Genomic DNA, 11263 nt, shown 5'->3' on the forward strand with positions numbered 1-11263 from the left:
AAAAAACAAGATAGCTATGCACTACTCTCTCTGTAACTAAATAATTGTACTCTAGTGATCAATAGATGGGCAGGAGTAGTTGGGATGTAATTTTGGCAAGAGGACTTTGAAACAGTTGATTAAATGTGCTCAAACTTTCATCTAATATTTAGCTTAGGTGAACGGGGTTGTTAGAATACCTTTTTTTTTTTTTTTGGCAAGAGGACTTTGAAACAGTTTTAGTATTGTCTTAGTTGTCCCAACATACACAAGCCTAAGAAAATGTGATCAAAACGTTCAGAATAATTAGGAAAGGAAGATTGCATTGGTACAGAATTTTGTAAGCTCATATATATCACTGCTATATATTGCAAAAAGGATCATGGGATGAATAAACTTTGTATACACGGTTTACTAGTTGCCAAAGAAGTTTGTCCTGGGAGATAGTTAGAAATTAAATTAATATGAAATGGAAGGAGTAGATGTTTATATGATTATACTACTGCTAAATGTTGCTATAATAAGAATATTCCATGTGGAATATTAGTACAAATATGGTTATTATGCAATTATTTTTTGTTTTGCTATTGGCCCGAAACAAAAAAGTGTCTACATAAATAAAATTCATCACAAATTTGTCAAATAGCCAAGGAGGTGTACATGGAAATATAGCAGTTCCTCGATTAGATAGATTGAGCCTTCATCTTTGTGAGTCATATTGTTGCTTTATTTATAAAGCAGGACGAAAGCCTATTTCGAAGGAACTTTTTGAATTATATTAGCAATGAAAGACAATTTTCATATTTCTACAACCAAGGTCGGGGGTTGATTTGCAATAACTTGTGCACCTCACATCAGTGGCAGAGCCAGGATTGGAGCAAGCAGTGGGCCCAATTTTTTCAGCAAGAGGGAAAGATCTAGCATCTAGTGTCCATAAGGCTATAACTACCTCAAAAAAAAAAAAACATAACGAAACATACAAAATTGGCTCAACTGAATAATAAATTTAGAATTTAAACTCAACTCTTCATGGTACGTCAAAATAGATAAAACATGACAAAAACTACAAAGAACAACATGGGATAAAGAATGAGTACCAAATCAACGGTTTTCTTCATTGGTGTCTCGATTTCCTCGAGTTCAAATCCGGCGTGGGGGCACATGAGCATTGGAGGTGGCGAGATAGGTCATGCCATGGCCGTGTCCATGTGTTTAGTGGTGGAGAGCTGGGTGGACATGGATATGTTACCTGTACATCCCGATCAGTTCACTTTTCTTTATTTGGTTGTGCTGGCCTGCCACATACAAAAATATATCTAAATAGCGACTGAAAAAAAACATTATAACTGTCCACTAGAGGCTGCCTATCAATTTTACTTAACAGAACTATCATGGATTAATAAAAGGGATTTTTGGTGTAGGTAACCTTCAGTTTTTGTATATACGATGACTTATAAGAAAGAGTAATTTGCATCAAGTACTAAACATGGGAATTATCTAGTAGACGTTGTTATAAACATGGTAAATGATATGTTTGGCCACCAGGACTCAAAGCTTATCCTTGCACTCCCGATCAGACCAGATATGGAAGATACTTGGGCCTGGTTCCCAGATCACAAGGGGTTTTTCTCCGTCAAATCTGCATACAAATTCAGCAGAAAATTGGCGAGTGTGGAGTCACGCGAGCAAGGCACTTGTGATGGGCAGTATTTTAATTGGCAAGCTATCTGGAATGCTCCTTGTCCTTTGAAAATACAACAGTTTATCTGGAGGATCGCTCACAATAGCCTCCTTGCCCGTCGGAACTTGGTCAAAAAAGGGGTGAAAGTGGATACAATATGCCCTGTCTGCCACCGGTTTGACGAGGATGGTGCCCACATGCTCCTGAAGTGCAAACCAGTGAAGAAGTTGTGGCGAGAACTACAGCTCGAAGAACATAGATTAGTCTGGGCCAGTTCGACGATCCCAGGCACCTAGTGGAGAACATCCTCCAGCTGCAGGGAACAAAGAAACTGACGGCAATCTCCTTATGCTGGAACTGGTGGTGCACAAGAAATAAAGTTAATGCGGAAAAGAAATCTTTCACACATGACCAAATCATGCTACAGACTAGGCGATCAGCATTGGAGTTCCAGGACTTCTTTAGCAAGCAAGAGAAGAAGAAGGCAGTCGAAGCTGTGGTGTGGAAGCTACCATGCATGGACATGATCAAAATAAATATTGACGATATCTTCTTTAAAGCAGCTGGCCACGGAGGCTGGGGAGTGGTGGCTCGAGATGCTGATGGGGATGTCTCCTTCTCAGCCGCTGGTAAACTGAACCATGCCCAGGATGCACTTCAAACTGAAGCTGAAGCCTGCCTCAAAGCATGATCGTTTGCTCAGGAGTACGGCATGCAACGAGTACAGATTGAAACCGATGCTCAGATGCTCGTCAAAGCAATCTCATCGGCGGACCTGGATCTGTCCCCAAATGGTGTGCTGTTTCGAGAGATTAAAGCACAAGTTTTCTTACACTTTAGCTATTTTTCCATGTCTTATTGCCCACGGGCATGTAATAAAGTAGCAGATGCACTAGCGAGTTTTGGTGCGAAAATGGTCGTGGAACCCCAAGCCGTATGGCCGGGCCGTGTACCTACCTTTGCCCGGGACCTTATGGCCAGATAATCACTAGCATGACATACTGATCATGTACTAATCTAACGTACCTACCTTCACCTGGGACCACTTTCCGAGTAAATTAATGCATGATACTACGCAATAGTTGATACATCTAGAGGCGATCTGATCTGGCTCGTTCCCACGGAACGTCGTGACGAGGCGGGTGACGAAGGAGGAGTGCGGGAGGGCTTCTTCTCTTTTCGCTCTCCAAATCATGTAGAAGAGAGACCCTTATAAAGGGGTCCAACTTCTTCTCCACTAATGGGGTGGGACTAAACTTTTCACCACCACCTTGTCATGCCACCACCTAGATGAACCCTTGAAGATTTCTGAAATTCTCTTATAGGCCTAAGGCCCACTAGTAATTTCAAGAGGTCTACCTTATTTTTCTTGTGTTGGTGGGGTTAATTAGCTTGTCACAGTTACAACGATTCAATGCTGTGTAAGGAAGATGCCCTCGACGGCATTGTCAGGTAGGAAGTTGTAGTTGTGACTTTGGTGCTATCGACTATGGACGATGGCACGGATTGTGGTCCTTAGACGTGTGTGTTGTACCAGGTCACGTTTTCTACTCACCGTGCACCCGTTAGGCGGTGCATTAGGCCTAGTGTAGCTATGCAATTTTCAATTGTCGGTTTATTCACTCGGTTCTTCTGCAATAGTTAGTTGAACCTTTTATGGGGTTTCTGGTCAATTTTCTACTACAGGACGGTTTCAACATGTGACCTGCACGTGACACATCCCTAGTCCATCGGCAGACGGTGTAGTAACATGGGTCCGATGGAGGTCCGTAGCTAGGGTGGCACTTTGTGGTGGAGTGTGGGCAAAGGCATCCGATGTGTCGCAATTTGGTTTAATGCCTGGCCTTCCTATAGTTTTCTAGACCATACCATTGGCCCTAAACAAATAATTAATTTAGATAGATAGTACAGAGTAATAGACTACATCATGAATTTCTATATAGACAAGGAGGTGTATACAAAAGTAGATAGTTCTCCACTAGCCAGATCGAACCCTATATAGTCAAGGAATAGTATTTTTCCTGACTATACCACAAAAGACAATTATCACAGTGTCACAGCTGGCGGCCATGGCATAACTATCAAGAAGTCGTACACCTCACTGCAACTGCCCCTTCGCCACGTCTAACATTCTTAATTAAGAAAGGGGCAAATTTGTTTTGGAGAATTAGGCTGGTTATAATGGGTAGTATCATATACTAGTATAATGTATATGATACTACTCTATGATACCACATCCGTAATGCATATTATCACATGATAGTATCATAGAATAGTTCATTTATTGTCATGCAAGACACATAGTACTCCCTTCGTCACGGTTTAGAAGGCACGTTTGAAAAAACCCTGGGACCAAGGTAGTCGTCGATTAGTTGTGAGATGTAACATGTGTAAATGCTAATGCGTCTAATCAACTGAGAAAATAATAGTATTAATATGTGAGCAGCAAATTGAGAGGACGCATGCATGGGTAGTACTAGTACTAATTAATAAGAGTAATTGCTTTCGTGCCTTAAACCTTGTCTATTTTGGAAATGCACGCAAGTTTAACTGTGCCTTCTAAACCGTGACGGAGGGAGTAGCGCAACATTTAATATGATACGGTATCATGATATGATACTCAATCCTCTCTTTCTTCATTTAATTCTATGTCATCTCATCAAAATTACCTAGTTGGCACGCATGATACCACCTATGATACCCCCGTTACGGACAACCTTAACTAATGGGGCTATCTTGCATTAATGCAAGGGGATGTTAACGTCTATCAATTATGCTAGGAGTGAGTAACTCGCACTATTAAGCAATAGAATTGTCCCTCTCTTCATTAACCACTATGCCACATCAGAAAAAATAGGTATGAAACCGTGCTAAGGAACCTGCATTGACAGAGCTCTCCTAAATAGATCAGGAACACCTTGTAATAGTATTCAAGACTAGACTGTGAGGTGCTGGCCAGAGATAATACTTATATGCACAGTATGATTAAATAGAAAAGCAACCCATTACCCTTTGAAGCTATAAAGCCAATAATCCATTAAAGAAGATGAGATTAGTATTGCAAGTTGGCATTGATCATTGAACATGATATATATGTGACAGATTAATTTCTATTAATCATTATTAAGCCAAGAAGATAGCTTAAAAACATACCCCCTTCATCCGGAAATATTTGTCATGGAAATGAATATGGACGGAGTACAAGTTTCTTCTTATGAGAGAAGATAGCTTTGTTTCGGACGGGTAGTTAGTTGACATAAAACTACCAGGTCGGATTATGAGAACTTAATGTCTAACCATTTAACTTAGTTTGTTCTTGAGAAAATATAAACAATTTTCTTGCAAGGGAAAAATAACTTGGCAATCTATGTGCACAGAGCAATCATTTTGTAGATGGATAGAGGGTAAAAAAAAACTACCTCCCAAAAATCATTTTATAGGAACTTGTATATTATAAGAGGAAGTACAATAGATCTGAGTCAGCTCACTATAAAAAATAAACTAGTATATTTTTTGCTTAGTTGGAGGAAAGAGAAGAGAAGAAAGAAGATAAGCGGACTCTTAATTAAGAGTCAGCTCTAACACGTGCTCCTAGATACTTTGTGAGAATGAAAGGTGGGTCATATAGTAAAAAAATAGTACTACCTCCGTCACGGTTTAGAAGATATAGTTAAATTTACGTGTATTTCCATAATAGACAAGGTTTCAGACGCATTCCATTTACTCCTAGCAGCTAATTAGTACTCTGGTGTACTACTTTTATATGCATGCGTAGTGTGAATGCTATTTTTTAACTCATCTCACAACCAATCAATAACCAACCTAGGTTTGAGAGAATTTACAAGCACGCCTTCAAAACCGTGATGGAGGGAGTATACTTTTCTAATCAACTATTATACATGTACGCTATAAGATGGGCTATAAATAAGATGTCAATGACTTATAGCCAGTAGGTGGCTATACTATTAACCATGCTCTAAGGAGTACAAGCATTGATAGTTTTTTCTTGATCCTTACACCACTGAGTTAATGCACCTTGATTTATGAACATGTGATGATAAGTAGTACTCCTTCCGTTACGGTTTAGAAGACACGATTAATTTTACGTGCATTTCCATAATAGACAAGGTTTAGGACGCATTGCACTTACTCCTAGCAGCTACTTAATTACTAATTCATTGTATAATTTTTATATGCATGCGTAGTGCGAATGCTATTTTTTAGCCCATCTCACAGCCAAACAATAATAGTGGCGCTCGGCAACAATCGTGGTCGGGCATATCATGCAAACCCACATGTCAGACGGTTGGCGCGGTCGTGGCTCCCTTTGTCGAGGGCTTCTCTTGGCAACAACGACGCTCGATATAATGAGTGACATATTAGATCTCTCTCCTCTTAATAGCCTCCACCAATTAAATTAAGGGTTAAATGCATGGGCGGTTCTTAAAGTTTACGAGAAGTGCCAAGTTGGTCCCTAATGTGTAAAAATGCACGTCTGGGTCCTAAATGTTAGTTAAGTAATTCATGCGAGGTCCTTTTCTCGTCTGACCAACTTTGACCCACGCCACGTCACTGCATATTTGCATGAAGCCCCCCCCCCCCAAATCTGATTCAATAGCGACTGCGGTCCCGCTCCTCTCGAACCCCTATCTCTCTCTGTGGTGATTTGGGAGGCGACCGGCGGCGGTGGAGTTGCATTTCCGGCGGGCAGATAGCTGAGGCGGTCCCGCCGACGCGGCGGCCGCGTGAATGGCGCCCGCAAGCAAGGGGCCCCTGCTACGGCGACCCGGGGATCCGCCGCCGCGCTACGGTAAGAAACCTAACCCTATCTCAACCCCATGCCAAGTAGATCGAATTAGATGTAGATTTTGACTAGATTCATGATACTTAGGCCCACTTGAGGAGCTGTTCACAGTAGAAATCAACTATGGTGGATTCTTTTGCGGATTAGGCTCGTCCAAATCTTATGTCGATGGCAAAGTTGCTCGTTTTGATGGATGTGAAGCAGACACTTGGTCGCCTTTGTGGCTTAGGGATTTTATGCAGCAGCTAGGGTATTCTGAGTCAGCAATTTATAGTTTGTACTGGCTGCTTCCTGGAAAGAACCTAGGTACAGGCCTTCGCATTGTCGACAGTGACACTGACACTCTAAGCATGATCGCTGTGGTTCCCAAGTTTCAGTTTTTCCAGTTGTTTGTCGACCCCCAATTCTGCTACATGTAATGTAGAAAGTAGCAGTAGCAGGGTTCCACCAATGCAGCAGGAGCAGCAACAACAAAATGTTGGGCATGAGCTTAGAAGAAGCCAGAGGAGACAATCATCAGAAGGAGAAGGTCACATTGGCTTAGATAGTGGCAGTGAAGACAGTGATTGTGACTCAGACTGGGTTGACTCTGACAATGAGATTGGAGCAGATGATGATGATCTTTTCAATGAGTGGGTGGATGAAAAATTTGATGACATGAAAAAGAAAAAAATCCAAACTGGAGCAGGACAGTGACTATGATACAGGTTTGGAGGAGCTTGAAGATTCTGACCTGGAACCTGCAGATTCAGGTGATGATGTCGTAGTAGTTGACAAGAAAGGAAAGAAGAAAGTAATGAAGAAAGTGAAGCTCAAAAGGTGGAGGCCATAGAACAGCAAACAAGTGGAATTCCACATTGGCATGGTGTTTCTGTCTGTTGTTGAGCTCAGAGCTGCAATTCAAGAGTATATTATCAAGCAAAGGGTGCAGGTACACTACAAGAAGAATGATTTGCAGAGGGTCAGGGCCTGCTGTATGGGAGAGGGATAATGTCCTTGGTACTTGTATGCTGCACCTGACAGCAGGACTAAGTCATGGATAGTGAAGAAATATGTGGGAGAACACCAATGTGTAAGGGAATGGCACCAGACGAGCTACCAGCGAGAGACATGGCGGCTGGAGAAGAGAGCTGAGGAAGAGCAAACCTAGGGAGTGGGGAATAGAAAGACAGAGTCTTATAAGGGTTCAGATGCAAATATCCACGACCCAGACGAGAAATGGACCTCGCATGAATCACTTAACTAACATTTAGGACCCAGACGTGCATTTTCATAGATCAGGGACCAACTTGACGCTTCTCGTAAACTTTGAGGACCGCCCGTGCATTTAACTCTTAAATTAAAGAAGAAGAATGAGGATTGAGGAAGGATGCAGTGGAGAAGAATGGGATTGGAGGATAAAATTTATTGATCTTCTCCCTCCGCCAAGGTTTATATCATTAGAAAATATATCGTTTAACATAAAAATTATATCATTAAAAAAAACACCTTCTATTGAAGGATAAAATTATATTGTTTAAAATTGAGGAAGGATGGTGCGGGTGCTTGATTTGCATCATCATCATTTGAATTAGCAGCACCTCTTGTCGATGGTGAGGTGGCCTGTCATGTGCCAGCTCTCCTTGTGACCCGCTTGGCCGGTGACGTACGGGCACTGTGGCTGGAAGTTGTCGTGCCAAGCATCGAGCATCTTCCACTTGGTGTTTGGGTCGAGGTCGTCGGCGCGGGCGGACCATGTGGGCGTGGAGTACTCGTAGCGGCTGTGCGTGACGCGGTGGAACTCCTTGATGTCCTTGTTCTTGGTCATGTCATCCTTGGTGTCTACAAGGTTGACGGAGAAGATGTCGCCGTAGGGCCTGACGGAGTGCGTGAAGTGTGGCATGGATATGGGGTCGGCGGAGACGGCGGCGAGGTCTGCGGCGAAGACGATGCTCATCATGTCCGGGCTGAAGACGGGGTGGTTGATGTGGCCGGCTATGGTGGGCGCGCTGTAGATGACCCGCACCGGCACCGGCACCACGCCCTTGAGCATGTCCTTGGCGCTCGCGCTCACGAGGTAGACGGCGAAGTAGCCGGGGTCGAGGCCGTGGTCCAGCTCCGGCTCGCCGGGCGGCTTGAAGACGTCCTCCTCCGGCCTGCCGGACGAGGAGAAGACGATCCAGTCGCAGCCTTCCCTGGGCGACCAGCTGCAGTGCGTGTCCGTCCACGGCCCGTCGGTGAGCTGGTCCACGCCGGCGGCCTCGCCCTTGATGGCGTCGATGATGAAGAGGTTCTTGTGCTTCCTCTCACCTCCCACCCTGTCCCTGCTGGAGCGGAACACGAGCTTGTCCCCCTTGAAGTTGGTGGACGGGAAGGCGCAGTTGAAGGGCTTGTCGGTGAGGGGCAGACCCCTGCGCCTCCCGGGAGCCGACACGTTGGGGATCATAATGATCTTCACCGTCTCCTTGATGTTGAAGGCCGGGCCTTCGCAGACGTAGAGCGTGTCCAACTCATCGTTCTGGTTCCACGACGTGGAGAAGATGCTCTTCTCCTTGCGAACCTTGTACACGATGCGAAGGCCGGCTTCACTGTCGTCGGCCAGCCACACCGCCTTGAACTCGTTGTCCACGAAGGCCAGCTTCTTGCCGTTCTTGGAGATGGACGGGAACACGCCCGTCACCCTGAACAGGCCAACATCCGGATGGTGCGACTGCACCTTGTCGAACTTCCTCTCGATGCTTGTGCTCTTCTTCTCGCCACCACTGTTATCCTGCAATATGCGTTCATATATATTATATGCACATCATTTCGCACGCACGGAAGAAAATAGGGATGCTACTCCTCCTAGTTGGGAATCCCATTAATTAATGATGCACGTATTAGCAGTGTTTTTAGTACTACCTTTGTCATGGTATAAAAGGCACAGTTAAATTTACGTGCATTCTGACAAGGTTTAAGACGCATTATATTTACTCAGAAAAGCTAATTAGTACTAAATGAAACATGGCCGGACCTTGATCATGACGGGTAGCAGCTTATCGGTTCTGCAGCGATGGTAGCCGATTCGTCTGCCGCCATCGAGCACGAAGGGGTTGTAGTGGTCTCCTTCCTTCCTCATCATTTGGGTGATCTTGACGGGCGGCTTCCCCGGAGTGGCCGTGTCGAAGATCACGATGTGCCGGTACTGTGACTCCACACGGTCCACCATCTTCTGGACTTGCAAGGATTTCTCCCCGATGAATGCCACAGCCACTCTGGTGTCGCTGATGGCCGCCGGGGTCATGGCGTCCATGCCTGCCGGCGTTACCTGCTCTACCTTGCCGGTGGCCATGTCGTACCGGAACACGGCCCACTTTGCCGTGTTGGTGGGCGGGTTTTCGTCGACCCCTCGGTGAAAGAAGATGACGTTGTCGCTTCCCCATGTCGGCCAGCCGCCGTCCTCGATCACCACCTTGCGCCCAAGGCGTCCCTGCTTCTTCGGGTCAACATTCATGATCACGATCTTGGTCTTGAGGTTCTCGATCTCGCCGTTCCACCTGTTGTCGTGGAAGTTGGCCACCGCCACCATCTTCCCGGACGGCGACACGGCCGGGCTGAGGTCGTACTGGCCCAGCGGCGTCAGGCGCTCGGTCTTGCCGTCGGCAAGGTCGGTCCTGTACACCACGGTCCACGGGGTGCGCCGTGTCTTGGCCGGCTCCTTGGTGGACACGTACACGAGCGAGTGGCCGACGGTGCGGCGCCCGCCGTTCACCGTGAACCCGCCGGCGATGCAGCCGCTGTCCTCCATCCGCACGCCGACGTCGACGCCGTACATGTCGTCGCCCAGCAGGCTCAGCACCTTGAGCACCTGGCCGGTGGCGGGGCGGCGCAGGGCCAGGTGCAGCGTCTCGAGGCCGCGGTCCCTCTCGGAGACGAAGACGAGGCCGGTGACAGTGCCCTTGTCGACGTCGTCCAGGGTGACGCCACCGCAGTCGGAGGCCATCTTAGGGTTCTTCCTTGCCATGAAGGCCAGGATCTCCCTGAGCGCGGTGGCCGGGACGTGCTGGCCATTCTGGTTGTACGAGAGGTCGTCCGTGAGGAGGAGCTCGTCCTGGTGAGAGGATGGGGGCGGATCAATGGGGCAGGAGAAGATGCCCAGGGGCACCGGTGGCCTGTAGGTCCCGAAGAAGGAGATGCTACCGCGGCTCTCCCCCATTGTACGTGGCGACCAAGAGAAAGCTTAACAAAGCAGCAAGAAGAAGCTTGATGATCGAAATTGGCTTTGTGATTGTGTAGTTAGATGAGGCTCTCCGATGACCGATTTATAGTTGGATGGAGCTAGCCTGCCTCTTGAATTGATTACCATGCATCTTAGTCCCTTCTGTATTTTGGATCAACCCCATATACAATTGGCTATCATAAAAACTATCCCTCCGTTTTTAAATATAAGACATTTTAGATATTTTACTATACGGAGCCTATACTATAGATAGTATATAATGAATTTTTTAAAAGGTCATATATATTTAAAAGAAGGCTAGTGATAGGAATCATCCCGCCGCTGATCCCGCGACGTCTCTCCAGCCGTTCGATTAATGTAATCATGATGGAAACACAGCCGCTAGCGCGTTCGTATTCCTGTCATGCTAGTCTCGCCTGTGTATTAAGGGTGAAGGGGAACGTCGTCACATCAATTTTTTTAACAAAGTGTAGACGGAGACGTTCATATACACGCGTATACACTCATCTACACCAACACACGCACGCACACTTTATTCATACTAGTAATCGACACGTGTCAACAAATATTCAGAAATGTATAATACATATGATAAATAATA

General features: G+C 45.7%; 1 protein-coding gene across 1 annotated transcript; it reads right to left on the minus strand.

Annotated features, from left to right (window-relative positions):
- Nucleotides 1–7893: 7893 nt before the first annotated feature.
- Nucleotides 7894–10701, minus strand: LOC123398051. The gene is made up of 2 exons (XM_045092564.1): nucleotides 9457–10701; nucleotides 7894–9213 (listed from the first exon to the last, which is right to left on the minus strand). Exons 1-2 carry the CDS (start codon nucleotides 10636–10638, stop codon nucleotides 8035–8037), a joined length of 2361 nt encoding a protein of 786 aa, XP_044948499.1. The 5' UTR covers nucleotides 10639–10701; the 3' UTR covers nucleotides 7894–8034.
- Nucleotides 10702–11263: the final 562 nt, after the last annotated feature.

Source organism: Hordeum vulgare, chromosome 5H, assembly GCF_904849725.1.
Source record: "Hordeum vulgare subsp. vulgare chromosome 5H, MorexV3_pseudomolecules_assembly, whole genome shotgun sequence".
Lineage (NCBI taxonomy): Eukaryota > Viridiplantae > Streptophyta > Magnoliopsida > Poales > Poaceae > Hordeum > Hordeum vulgare.

Excerpts from the sequence above, each read along its gene's own strand:
- LOC123398051 (XM_045092564.1), bottom strand. The coding sequence starts at position 10,638 with ATGGGGGAGAGCCGCGGTAGCATCTCCTTCTTCGGGACCTACAGGCCA. Across the intron at positions 9,214-9,456 it reads TGCTACCCGTCATGATCAAG|GATAACAGTGGTGGCGAGAA; the intron begins GTCCGGCCATGT and ends CGCATATTGCAG.